This window comes from Megalobrama amblycephala, linkage group LG11, assembly GCF_018812025.1.
Source record: "Megalobrama amblycephala isolate DHTTF-2021 linkage group LG11, ASM1881202v1, whole genome shotgun sequence".
Lineage (NCBI taxonomy): Eukaryota > Metazoa > Chordata > Actinopteri > Cypriniformes > Xenocyprididae > Megalobrama > Megalobrama amblycephala.
The window spans coordinates 32,830,695-32,845,230 of record NC_063054.1 but is presented as its reverse complement, the minus strand read 5'-3'; the positions used below and the strand labels follow the sequence as shown (position 1 = coordinate 32,845,230).

The window sequence follows — 14,536 nt, the reverse complement described above, 5'->3', positions numbered from 1 at the left end:
CAAAGAAAATTCTCATCAGTCACAAATCAACAAGTTAATTATCAACAGAGGGACTATGAGCACCAACTCAATACACAAACAGCCTAATTTTGCAATTGTGAACATTGAGCCAACCATGAGAGAAAAAAAAAAGAAAGAAAAAGAAAACTAGTGTAATCAAGATTTGGGCTGAAGGGAAAATAGAGGGATTGACATCAAAATAAGCTGACAAGGCAAACAATAGTGCAATGGAAAAAAAAAAACACTCATTTTTTTAGCTTGTTTTCTCCAGCCTACCCCCATTCAGCAAAACTGTAGAAAGCAAGGTTTGTCATTTTAATCTGGTATCAACGTCCACTGTTTACAGTTACTATAACTACTGTACTACAGTTGAAACTGTAGGGCGAGCATGGCTGCACAAGTCTACACATGTATATGCTTACTTTAACCAGATTAAAAAACTGATCAAGGTAAGTTGTAGATTTGTTGATGTTAAATTGCACAGATTAAACAGCATTATTCATTTAATTTGTTATTTGCTTCAGTTTTGTGTTTATGTATTCAGTTGTTCAAGGCATGATATTTAAGTCTTGTTAGGATTATATAGATTTTTTTTTTTAGTCTGCTTGATTTGTTTGTCCATAACTATTGCTATAATGATAAATGATATTGATCTCATAACAATGATCAAACATCTTTCCCCAAAGTTCTACAGTCAAACTTGAGGGCAATGTCTGCAGAAATACCCCAAAACCGAACTGTGGTAGAAACCAGTTTGAGTCAAAAGACAAACATCTTTCAATCTGTCAGCTCTGTTGTCCAGCATCATGAAGAAAGCCAGTCGAACTGCCAATTACCTCCAATGAGTGAATCTGACCCCAGTTTTCCATCTAAGTCGGTGAGTCAGGAGGCTTTTGAGGAACAGCGGGTATCTGAAATGGGCAGATCTGCCTGCCAACCTGCCCAACATATGTCTGAAAGATCCCCTCAAGAGGTTAGTCTCTTTTGGTATTTAAATTTTTATTAACATGTATTGTTTATTAATGAGCTAGTGGGCATGATGAATGCTGAATGTGGCCTTTAGAATCTCAGTAAATATTGTGCAGGTTGGAATTTGCAGGTGTGTGAGATGAAGCCACGTTTACACAGAAATCTATTGTCTTAATACTACCTTTAGATGGCATTGTTACATAAAGAAATCACAGGTAAACAGAAATGATGTTTTGATATTCAATAATAATGAATTTCACTCTGAAAAGCACTCAGTAATGTTACACACATTTTCTGTAAAAAGAAACCTTTGAGATTTGCATTTTTATTAGTATGGTACTGCATTTTGCAGCTATTTTATTTTTTTAGTAAATCGTTACGTAAAATCACAAACATTTTTATTTAATGTGTATACTTTGATTTTAAACAACCTCTACTTTAAGTAACTTTGCAACTACATGTCAGCTAACTCTCATTAGAGTATTAGTTGAGTTAGGTTAGGGTTAGTAGAATAAGTTGACATGCACTTCCAAAGTTGCTTAGTAGAATGTCTGTCGGTGGACCATCAAAATAAAGTGTTAGCAGATAAGAAAGGCAGTCTACTAATCTAGTAATCTAGTCTCTGGTAGTTGACATGTAGTAGTTACTTATGTTAAGTATGTTGGACCTGCGGAATAAAGTGTTACTCTTTTTTCGCAGGTCCAATTTTGAACACTGAAATTTAAGCTTACAGTATGTGGTTCAATTGTCAGTTGTTAAATTTTTCTGTTGACATTAAAAGGTTTGTTACATTACAGTTGGCATAAATTCAGAAGTAGCGTTAGTCTTTTCTTCTCTATAGAGTGGTGCAGGGATGATGTGAAAATCCGGAAGACTAATTCGCCACTGGTTCCCTTGAGATTTTCCTATGGGGTTTTATAATGGGGGTTTTCAATTAATGAGTAAAATAAGATCTGTGGTAAACATAACTTGATAATACTTTAATGTTTTTGTTAAACTGCACTCACACCCCAAACGTTTTTATTAGAAACATATGTTTTTCAATAAACTTAACAGCTTCAAATTCTTTTTCAATATAGGTGTGTGTGATTTACGTTGTAGAGCTTAACGTCCAAGTATTGTCAAGTTATGTTTACCACAGACCTTATTTCACTCATAAAATGAAAAACCCCATTATAAAAACCTATAGGAAAATCTTGAGGGAACCAGCGGCAAATTAGTCTTCCGGGTTTTGACGTCATCCCTGCACCACTCTATTGTGACATACTGTATTTCTGAGTGAAACAGCTTCTCGAACAAGGAAAAAATTTAGGGCAGGACTTTTTTTTTTCATTTTGTCCATGGGGAATTGATTGAATGGTTGGATGTTTGTGGTTTGCTATTGGTGGAACTCATGTGAGTGACAGGTTGTGCCACCATCACGACAGTAAACACGTCATCAGAGAAAAGAAGAGGTGCTGCTGCATGAAGGAGGGGAAGTTATTTTGATTAAACAATATGAGGGCTCATGAATTAAAAAAATTATGACGTGCACGAATAAATAATTTATAATAAATACTGCAATATTCCATAAAAAATAGGAATGGTCCATTTTGATTTCATGGTGACTTATTGTAAATTAATAAAACCTAATAGTACAGTCACCTAAACACTCCACAGTGTTTAATACTAATAATTATATATTTTTAAAGAAATGTGGAATAGTTTTGTTGCAACACACTGTAAGTGACTCTATTAGCTCGATGCAGATTATAGAGTATAGAACCTTTAAATATTGAATCTCAATACAGATTTTGATTTTGATATCTGATCATATCTCTGTCTGAACAGAATCCAGGCCAAAATGAGCTTCTCCTTCAGCGTCAGGTGAAGCAGTTGCAGAGGGTTTTACAGGAACAGAACGCACTGCTCTCTCTGATCAGTCCAGGTATGACTGGAAAAACCCTCATGCACATAACAAAGATTTAAGTTGTTTATGATGGTTATCTTAGGTTTTCATTTCTGAAATGCTGTAGTTTTTAAATTATACTTACAGGAAGATATGCAAATGACAATTTTAATCTGTTATTATACCTGTGGCATTTGCATTACCTTTTATTCAGCTTTAACCACCAAGTGACCAGCACTACAAATGCAGTATGGTGACTTTGCCCAGTAAGAAAAAATATGTTGATCCAGGAACAACATTCCTGTCTGAAAATCTAGTCCTAACTCTATTCCTACCCCTAAACCTAACCCTACCCATAACTTTTCCCCAAAATTAGAGGGAAATGGTGAATAACACTCATGTAGAAGCACCTAACCATGGTTGTAAGCCTAAACTTGACGTAAACTGTAAACTTGTCCCTCAAATCTGATTGAATCACGTTCACCAATGCAGTATACTTCCCACTATATGGTATAGTAAATCAACCACTCTTTTTCTTCATTATAGAACTCTCCTTTCTCTTTCAGGAATGATTTTATCTCCCACATTCTTAGCTCAAGGGCAAGCCCAGACACCTCAAAGCTCTTCAGAAGCTGATTCCCTCAACCCTACCGAGAATTTAGATGCCTTCAAGGAAAGCTCAACCAAACCCTCATATTCTGGCCAGATTGAGAATGAGTCAGAGGCTCTGGCAACTAATAACAGCAATGGTAGGAGTCGAGAAGTCCTTTATCTTTATAGTCTTTTGAAAAATGTACATTTACAATAGGGTTGTAACAAAATTCACTACATTCTCTACATATCAATAATCAAACAATAATAATAATACATGCAAAAAATTATAGTAACATGAAATGTAAGTAAAACATAAAATCTTAGACATTTCTTCCTCTGTGCCTGACAGAGAAGTCTCTTGTATCATAACTTTCCAGTTATAGAGAAACCAGACAACTGTCTGTGACTCATTTACAAATCTACATCACTCACACCAGAATGTCCAATATGTGCAAGACACGTAATGTAAACAGAAGATTAGGCTGTTCAAAAATTAAACTGGAGATGCTTCAGTGTGACGACATGCTACTTCATTTAAAACTATTTTAAACAGTATATGGCTAATTGTTTTGTCATTATTATGCATTCAGCATCTGTGACCTCATATTTTATTTACTGTTAAATAGTAAAGTAATATGAGGTCATAAGCAAAATACATGGACTATTTCTGCATTTAAAATTCACACCGCATGACCATTTAAAATGAACTAGTAAAGGCAAATGGGGTTGTTTAAAATGATCACAGCCAAAATCAAGACTTTGATTTAAAAAAAAAAAACATTTCAAAAATAAATAAGTCTTGGACATGATATGTCAACTATTCAAAATGTATTAACCACAAAACAACTGCCAACAATTCACTGAATTTCCCTCAATAGTCTTTTCAAAGAATCTTCTTTTTCAGCTGGCATGCGTCGTTCACTCATCTGCAGTGTCGTCTGAATTTTCCGGTTGTTCCTTCTCCAGCAGAAAGGGAAGATAGATTGACATGTATAACTTCTTAAATTTACTGCTGCTCAGGCAATACAGGATTGGATCCAGCAGACAGTTCAGATAAGAGAGACAAACAAGCCCATCGTACACCTTAACAACAGTATCTTTTTCCTCTTTCATCACGAGCCCATTATTCTTCAGCTGTATTGCTCTTGTAATGGCATACGGCAAGAAGCAGACAGCAAAGACGAGAACCACCGAAGTGACGAGGAACATCGCTCTCCGGAGTTTAGTCTTGTCGCCCACCGATGTCTGTTTGAGTTTTTTGATAATCCGTATTGAGCAGTACACAAGAACAAAAAAGGGGATCAGAATCTGGGTAAAAAACACAATTTCCCTCAGTACAATGACAGAACTGAGTTCCTCATCATGTTCATTGCTGTTGCATCTGATAAAACTTTGCAACATGGCCGGAATCGTCAAAATTGTCAGTAGCACCCAGATAAATATAGAAATCTGAGGCGAATGTTTCAAAATCCTTATGACTTTCCTCTTCAAAGGATGGACTACGCTAAAATATCTGTAAATGGAGATGACCGTCAGGAAGGCGATGCTGGCTCCCCGGTTGAGAAACTGCAGAAAGAGCTGTACTTTGCACACTACCTTATTTTCACTGCATTGCTGAAAGTTATACGCCTTTACGGGCAATCCAATCAGCAACAAAATGTCAGCCAGGACCAGATTGAACAGGAAAATGTCAATGGTTTTAGATTTCCAGAACTTGAGCTTGAAGATGAAGAGATGAATAACTGTAATGTTCAGCAGGAGACCCAAGATAAACTCCAGACCTACCACAGAAGAGTAGAAAATATACAGCCCTCGGTTATTGTCTATGTTCTCCTGACAGATGTTGTCCGTGTTGTCCGGGCTGTCCGTGCTGCTCATATTTGTGTAGTTTGCAGTATTTTAAAGATTCCTGGTCCAAACCGATTCCTAACCCGTGTAGACGCCACACCTTTGGATGTCTGTTCTCCCAAAGCAGAGCTTTTTAAAGCTGCTCAGACTTGAAGGCTAAGCACTTCCTCTGCCTGAACGTTCAAGTCTCAACCTGTTGAGAAGCTAAATGCCTGATGTCACGCACTGCTTTGAAAAAGACAAAAAAGTGCCATCATTAAAGACAACTGAAATCTTTTATAGAGACTCACTCAGTGAGCTTGCACAGATAGAGATCAAGTGTCAGGAAGGTTGACGCAATGGACAAAGCAAATGAACTGTTAAAAAAGTCAGCTAAAGAAGACATACAGTCAGATCTATTTGCAAAGATCATATCTCATAAGAACTGAGCATATTTAGGCAGCACAATAGTGGGCGTGTTGACTTCACCATGCAAGTTATAACAAATGTACATGAAAAAATGTGATGGTTATTGATATTCTGTCCTAAACACCTATGCTTGTACTGTACATTATTTAGTGGTTTGTCCAGACAAGCTTGAGCAGATATGTGAGGGAAAAAATAGCTGAGGGGCAACTATTGCCTTTTATAGCAAAAGGACATGACTTGTTTAAAAGTCATATATTTCCATAGCAAACTGATTTTTAGTTCACTAACAATGCAGATGTTCATTTCTAAGACTTTATATTATCTTGCATAATGTTGGAAAGATAAATTGCATTACAATTGTTTCTCGAAGTTCAGTTTACCTGACTTGTCATACAAAAAACTATGCCAATAAGTTGTCACAATATTATATGAGATCTCAATGTTGCACCATCAGCAGAGCTCAGATGCTTGTCTCCTATTAAAGAAGAGTCTTCAGAACCTGCACAAGAAGACTGTCCTCTTAGCCCTTTCGGATTGAGGCAAGGTCTCCCACCAAACCCAGAGGAAAGGTATCATATGATGCAAAAAAATATTTATAGTCATATTTAACACACTAAATTCTGACTGGATGAGCCACTTTTGAAGTTGTTGTAAAATGCTGAAACACACAAGTTATAAATAATATAACTGCCTTAATTGGGCTGATGAACTACTTGGTTTAATTTTTTATGATTAATTTAACTGTTTTTTGATATTTATAATATTTATTATCATATTGCATATTTTAATAAATAAATAAGCCATTCAAGTCACTTGAGAGACTAATTGTTTTCATAAACACTACCGTTCAAATGTTTGGGGTGATGCATTAAATTGAATTTAAGTGACAGTAAAGACTTTTTCTAATTCAATTAAATGCAGTTCTTTTGAATTTTATAGTCAAGAATCCTGAAAAAATAATATCATGGTTTTTACAAAATATATTAATCAGCACAAATGTTTCCATTGATAATAATTAGAAATGTTTCTTAAGCACAAATCAGCATATTAGAATGATTATTGAAGGATCATTTGACACTGAAGACTGCAGTAATGATGCTGAAAATTCAGCTTTGCATCAGGAAGAAAATACATTTTACAATATATTAAAATAGGAAACAGTTTCTTTTAATTTGTAATAATATTTCACAATATTGCCACTTTTACTGTGTTTTAGACCAAATAAATGCAGCCTTGGTGAGCATAAGAGACTTCTTTCAAAAACATAAAAAAAAAACAACAACTTTTGAACAGTAATATTTAATAGAAGATATTTGCAACATTTATAGTATGAGAGTTGTACATTTTAAAAAGAACTATCATTTACAGGCCTATTCGACCAGGACTGAGAGAAGAGCAAAAAACATTTGAAGAGTTTGTTGAAGAACATCTGAAAACAGACCATGCTGTTCTCCAATATGAGAATCAGGTACGATTTGCATTTAAAAACTAAATCTCCTGCAGTTTAAATGTGTTCTAAGCATTATCTTCTCTGTTTTACAGGTTAGTACACAAATCACAGGAGCAGAGAAGAGGAATTTCCTTCGTAAAGGAGAAGGAACATCTAGAATTTCGAAGGGTAAGGACTCCTCACAAAGTGTGAAGAGGAGATGCTCTATTAGTCCACAAACAATGAACATAAAGCCTAGTCAGCAGTCGGTACGACCCACTGAAGAGATGCCAAATAGGAGCAGTCCTGCACTGAAGGGTGTAGGAGACCTCAGTGACCAAAGATCTGGCCTGGAAGACTCTTTAAAGAGGACCGTTGATCTACAAGAAGATAATTATTCATCAAACAGCAAAGGGAAAGTCAAAGCTTTGACTGCTAATATTGCTAACAATGCAGCCTCACTTAAAAGTAAGCACAGTGAAGGAGTCATGAGGAATTATGGTAAAACCAATGGAAGTAAGCCAAGTGGATCTGCTAAGGCACAAAGTAGGAGCGTTGGCTTTAAAAAAATTAATGACCACATAGTCAAAGTCAATGAGAAAAATCGTCTTACCAAACACTACCATCAAAGTGGACATACATCTAAAGAAGTCAATTTAACCGACGAGGTGATGGAGTCACTGGCTCTTAGTGAATCTAACGAAAGCACTAGCAGTGAAGACGGACCCAACTCTCAGCCTCACAGTCCGTTTCCTCATTATCTTTCAAGGCACACGGATCACAAAGATCAGAGTCTGGATCTGTCGGATGGCGACTACGCTAGTGATGCTCCGAGTGAGACTCGATTCAATGAAGAAAATCGCACTTCAACTCCTATGTCTAGTTCTTCGAGCTTCAGCAGTGATTCTGAACTCAAGAGCTTAGAGGGGTCTATGGCTAACCGCTCCAAGAAAACAGAAGAAAGAGGGGCCAACAGTGATTTTAGACCACCTTCTGCTCCTGAACCTCTCACAAAGACATTTCCAAAAGTCAAGGTTACTCCAGAAGACGTCACGCATGGCATGGAGCAAGAGAAACCACATACTTCAATCAGGTTTTGTACAAAGATTATGACTTTTCAAAACTTTAGCCCTGAAACCCAAGTTTCTATCTCTGATTTAACATATTCCTGAATATATATGAATTCCTGAGTAGGTCGAAGATGGAAGAGCATGATTTTAATGGTGAGGATGGCTGTAGACCTTTGCTCAGGCTTAAGAAAGAACTTCATGAACCTCAGGTAAACACAATATAAGATATTTTAGACCAAAGTTTCCTCCTTTTTCACATTGCATCTCCATGTGTGACCTTGTAAAGAATCACCACTTTACTTCTAATACACTTTAAAATAGAACTAAAGTTCCAAAAGGGGTTTTCACAGAGATTTCATAGAACCATCATTTTGGGTTCCCCAAAGAACCTTTCAGTAAGTAGTTCTTAAAAGAACCATTTTTTTCTTAGTGTAAAGAACTTTTTCCACTATAAAGAGACTTTTATGCAGTGGAAAGGATCTATAGATGTTGAAGGTTCCTCATGGAACCATTGATACCAAAAAAAAAGACCTTTTTTTAGGATCCTTACAAGATTTTAATTGCAATATGCATTCAGAGAGTACTTCATATCATGTTAAAATCATTGTGCATTTACTGTAGGATCTGAGAGAGCAGATCTCATCTCTGAAGCAGCAGCTGATGGAGAGCGAGTCTCACTGGTCACAGGCCCACAGTCTCCTCCAGAGCCGTGTGGATGCCCTCACCCGAGAGAACCAGGAGCTTCACAACAGGCTCAGTACAAACAAGAGATCGCACCAGAGCGCTGGTTCCTCTGCTCCTCAGGCCGGATCATACAGCGCAGTGAGAGTAAATTCAAACCTCATTCAGTGATGATCCACATATTAAATATTTATATTTAAACACAGAAAAATTATAAATTAATTATAAATTAAATAAGATGTTAAGTTTTGTTTTCAGCAAAATCGAACTAAATTTAAAGAGGTTTGTACAATATTTCCCAATATTGTTAACTTGCTTTCCCTTTAAAGTTTAATTTTATTTATTGAAATATAGATAGTTTTGTCTTATTATAAGTGCCTTGGTACATTTAGCAATTTTGCTCTAAAGCACAGCAAAATGAAATGAAAGAGCAAAATGAAAATGATCTTTTTGAATGAACATACGGTTACACTTTTTTCAATAGTCCACTTTAGACATTCTACTAACTATAAGCAACTACATGTCAACTAACTCATTAATTTGCAACTACATGTCAACTAACTCTCATTAGAGTATTAGACTGTCAGGTTTGGTTTAGGGTTACTAGAACTGACATGTAGTTGACATGTAAGTTGCAAAGTTACTTATAGTCAGTAGAATGTATGTTGGGGGACTATCGAAATAAAGTGTTATTTGACAAACAGCCTCTGAAAAAAATTATTTTGATATTTAATGTGTCTCATTTACCTAAATATTTAAACATGGAGGAGGGCTTTCTCTGTAGGTTATGATCTTTCTAAAAAAAAAATAATAATTATATATATATATCCATATGCCATGTGCCTCAATGAATAACATATGTTGTGCTTCAGTTTGAGAAAAGCAGAGAGGAACCACAGAAGACCCCTCATGTTAGGAGCGCAACTCCAGCCTTTAACAAACCCACCATCCATAAGACACAACAGATCGATGTTAGTATGATAACATTATTAATGTGCATTATCAAACAAGAACTGGTCTTGATATAAAATATCAATTATTAAAATATTATTTTACTTTAAAGTAAATACTTCCTTTTTTATTTTTAGTCATTTGCTAGGACCCATACAACTAGTTTAGCTAAACTCAATTCCTATAAACCCGTTGAGGTGTGTAATATGTTCTCAAGTGCCCTTTAAGCTCTTCAGAAATAATTCATGGTGGCTCTCAAAGTCCAGTGTCAGATAATTGACTCAGCTCTTTATAACTAATTCATGCTTGTGCAATGCATCTACACATCTCCATTTCAAGTGTTAAATCCTGATTTTATTTTGTAATTGTTTGCCCTGTTCATAATTTATGAACACAAAGAGATATTCAATATAAATGGCACACAGAATAAATGCAGCATCATGTGATATATTTATTCAGTCACTGTGGATGTTATTATGACATGCATGCATAAGCATACAGATCATAATATATATAAAGTTATATATATATTATAAGTGTCAGTTTTATATATATATATATAACTGACATTGAAGGCATTTGATTTCCTTGTTTTTTTTTAAAAGTTTTTCTTGGTTCTTGTGCTTTAATGGACAGGCAAATGGACGCTCTGTTACCAAAGCTAATAGAATAACTGAATGCACAGCCAGCTCTTTGAGTAAGTATGTTTGCTTGTGCTTCATCTCCTATGAACTAAAATACAAGTTGTCATCACTAAGTAGATGTACTGTGTTACAAAAGGAAAGAATTCTGCACTTTCCACTGACAGTCCACAGAACAATGGCATCATTTCACGAGGCGGAAAGGTATTTACTTTTCTCTTAAAGGGATAGTTCACCCAATTCAGTTTTAGAATAGGAGCATGAAGTAATGACACACACTTCAAGAGTACTGTATCCCATGAATCACTCATTACGACTAAACAGACTCTGACCCAGTTTCTATTATGAAATGTACAATGCATCATAGTATCATAATGACACTTTTGTTCACAGGGAAGTTTGTTTTATCATCATACTGACTGCAATGATGCACAAATGGCATCCCAGGCCAGAAAAAACAAAGTACATGAGGAAACTCACTATCCAGATGGACGGGTAAGTTTTGAAATTTGAATTACATACATCTTCCAACCCTTTTTCAAAATGTTCTACTTTCTCTTAGGTTGAACGTCTTTTTTTGAATGGATGTCGTGTGATCACATTTCGCAATGGAACGAAGAAAGAGATTGGTGTTGACAAGTCGGTCACTGTTACTTTCTTCAATGGAGATGTTAAACGCACACTGGCTGATGGGACTGTGGTGTGTATCATGAGTCCCTTAGAGAATACAGTGGTGCTGGTATGACGTCAGAAACCGGAAGTCTAATTCACCGCTGGTTCCTTCGAAATTTTCCTATGGGGTTTTAAAATGGGGTGTTTCAATTTATGCAATAAAGCCTGTGGTAGACATAACTTGACGATACTGTGACGTCTTGTTCTACAACATTGTACACACACTCACATCCCAAGTGTCTTGGTCTAGTAACTTATTAAAAACATTCGTTTTCTACAATTAACATAACTGCTTCAAATTGCGCGTTTTTGCTATGGGTGTGTAATTTACGTTGTAGAACAAAATGTCAAAGTATAATCAAGTTATGTCTACCACAGGCTTTATTTTACACATAAACCGAAAAACCCCATTATAAAACCCCATAGGAAAATCTCGAAAGAACGAGCGGCGAATTAGTCCTCTGTGTTCTGACGTCATACTGGCACCACTCTATAAGGATGTCTTATCAAGTCTGTTCCCACAGTTACTGCTGCTGTATTGCAACATTTCAAAATTGACTAAGTATTTTGTGGTCATCCACCAGAAAATTAACATGTTTCTACAGGCTTAAGCTTTTGGTTTTTGTGTCCCGTAATTCACGCCTTTTGTTTGTGTTCCTGCATTTGTAATTTTCAGACAAGTCAGGGTTTTTACAGTTTTCACAATTTCACTTGTTTTTATTTTTTATTTCCTTTTGTATTTTGGTTTGTTTAAGTATGGTTTCCATTAGTTTTAATGCTGATTAAATAGTTTCTATTTCATTTGTATTTTTGTATTAGTTGTAGTTTATTTTTTCAGTAATAGTTTTAGTTTTTTTGTACCAAAGCACTGCAGTTTAGCTTATTGTTCATGCTTTAAATGCACTACATTCATTTGTTCATTTCAAATAATTGTTTGGTTTTGCCAACAATTAAACTGTTTTAAATTTCTTAGTTATCAATTTTATCTCTTTATGTTTAGATATACTACTATTGTGATGCTCAAACAACACACTCAACCTATCCATCTGGTTTGGAGGTTGTACAGTTTCCAAACAACCAAAGAGGTTAGAAAAAAAAAAACATGTGAAAGATGTTCTTTTGTTGACTTATACTTAAAAAAAAAAAAAAAAAAAAAAAAAAAAAAACGATTTTTCAAAGTTGTAAATAAAGACTATTGGAGCATGTTTTACAAGAAATTATTATTTCAGTCTTTCGAGTTCAACATTTCATGTTTAATTCAATGTGTTAATGCCAGTTCACACTGCACCAACATACACTGACACGTCGGCGGGTTTTGTCTGATCAGCGTGTTGATCCGTCAGTGTCTGTTGCCATTGGTCGGCGCTTGTTTTAATGTTCAGTCGGCTTTTGTCGGGTAGTGGAATGTCTGAGAAATTATGTAGGCTACTGTAATCTGGTGATTGTCGGCGTTGGTCTGCATCTGTTGGTGCAGTGTGAATTAGCCTTTACTTTTAGTTTCTTTTAAATTATTTGTAAAATTTACAAGCAGTTTCTGAGTAAATATTATTTCAAAATTTCAATATAATTTTACTGTGAATTTGAGATTTTAAATGTCTGCTTAAATGTTACATTTCCCTAGAAACACACCATCCTGACGGCACAAGGGAAATATCCTTCCCTGATGGCACCGTCAAGATTCTCCACTCCGATGGTCGAGAGGAAAGCGTTTTTCCAGATGGAACTATTGTCAAGATATCACAGTAAGATTAATGTCTGCCTTTCTTGTTTGTTTCTTTTCTTTCTTTCTTTTTTATTTACTCCCTTACACACTGCTTCCACAGACATGGTGAAAAGATGGTGGAGTTTACTAACGGGCAGAGAGAGATCCATACTTCACAGTACAAGCGGAGGATGTACCCGGATGGAACCGTTAAAACTGTCTATACGAATGGGAGGCAAGAGACAAAGTTCTCATCTGGGAGGGTTCGCATTAAGAGCAATGAATGCATCATTATGGACAAAAAGTGAAACCATTTTCATTGAATTTATTTGTTTTTTTATATATATATATATATAAATCATCTAAACTCTTTGATCTAAACATACCAATAAATTGTAAATGACAATTGGATGAACTAAGCTTGCTTGTTTTTACATGTGCTGTCAGCAAGTGTCTTGTGTTGCTAAGAGTTCCTCTCAGCATGAACACATCTGATACTGTATTCAGGTGAAGACTTGTGAACTTCTGACCTAGTCGTGACATTGTACTACATTGCAACACTCTGGTTTCATTAGAGGATTCCTAAAATAACGGAGACGGAGAGCTGGGATAAATATCTTAAATGAACAGTTGAGCGAAACAGTTATTTTTGATCGAGTTCAATAAAAAATGTCTTCCTTATGTAATTTTTTCCTTATGTAATGAATTATGACAACCTCAGTCAGGATCTTTTTCCTGTGTGTTTTTATTGCTTTTTTTTTTTTTCCACATTTTTCAAGGAGATTTCCAGATGTTCACTTGAGTGGACAGTATGTGTTTTTGTTTTTAAATGAAAATATACTTTATTAAACATAATATAGTATTAACACAGTAATATTGTGTATATTTAACAAGCCAATGAATAAAATTATATAATGATTATTTTTTTGATGTAACAAGTAATGCATTACAAGTTTTTTGATGTAACTGCATACTACATTCTTATAACACAATTACATTTATTTTCAGCCAAAAAAGTAAATGCAGACAAGTATTTTCAAGAACTACAGTCACAGTAATATCATGAATTGTAGCTGAAATATAGCTAGTGATGTCCAATTTAGCGTACAGATGATGAATCAAAATTTCCACCCAATCTAAAATCATTACTTGGAAAAGTTAACAATCATATGACTCCTTAGATGATACTTGATGTTACCTTTTTTGCCCACAAGAGTCTAGAAGGAATATTATGGAGCAATTTGGCATTTCCAACTGGGCGTAGGCCATCTTTTGTTTAAAGAAAAAAAATCCACATACAACAGCTTGCCATAGTTGTGGTGTATAGGATGATGCACTAGATTCTACTAGTTGATGTGCAACTATGCATCAAAACCCATGCATATGCAAGAAAATTACTTTTTGAATAGCTGTCCACTGTAGTGACATCTATGAATGAAAGGGCTCATTTTATTTACAAGAAGCCACACATTATTATTTAAAAATATATAATTTTAATCAGATATCACTCACTCAGAAGTTTCTGATTTGGTCACAGTATTGTTCTGTTCAACAGAAATTGGCACATGAAGAATATAGAGGGGGTTATAAGTTAACTTAAATTTCACTGATGTTATGCATTTAACAATTCTGAGAGCTTTAAAATATGTAATTATAAGTGTGTTTGACTGTGTTTACATGTAA

At 35.3% G+C, this 14,536-nt stretch overlaps 2 protein-coding genes across 8 annotated transcripts; one reads left to right on the top strand and one right to left on the bottom strand.

The window, feature by feature from the left end:
• The first annotated feature begins 227 nt into the window (after nt 1-227).
• On the top strand, nt 228-13,534 carry si:ch211-140l13.3 (centromere protein J). Of its 7 annotated transcripts, none has more exons than XM_048207533.1 (17): nt 230-449; nt 687-973; nt 2,800-2,896; nt 3,424-3,606; nt 6,162-6,276; nt 7,076-7,175; nt 7,250-8,229; nt 8,331-8,415; nt 8,828-9,028; nt 9,760-9,858; nt 10,475-10,535; nt 10,619-10,683; nt 10,873-10,974; nt 11,042-11,179; nt 12,152-12,236; nt 12,773-12,893; nt 12,975-13,534. In XM_048207533.1, exons 2-17 carry the CDS (start codon nt 710-712, stop codon nt 13,159-13,161), a joined length of 2,883 nt encoding a protein of 960 aa, XP_048063490.1. In that variant the 5' UTR covers nt 230-449; nt 687-709; the 3' UTR covers nt 13,162-13,534. The 7 variants fall into 7 exon arrangements, with proteins under 7 accessions (XP_048063495.1, XP_048063490.1, XP_048063494.1 ...); XM_048207534.1 differs by having other exon boundaries at nt 231-449; nt 6,192-6,276; nt 8,828-9,034; XM_048207532.1 differs by having other exon boundaries at nt 231-449; nt 6,165-6,276; nt 8,828-9,034.
• gpr31 (G protein-coupled receptor 31) lies at nt 3,614-6,117 on the bottom strand. Its single transcript, XM_048207544.1, has one exon. The coding sequence runs from the start codon at nt 5,327-5,329 to the stop codon at nt 4,370-4,372; it is 960 nt and encodes a 319-aa protein (XP_048063501.1). The 5' UTR covers nt 5,330-6,117; the 3' UTR covers nt 3,614-4,369.
• Nucleotides 13,535-14,536: the final 1,002 nt, after the last annotated feature.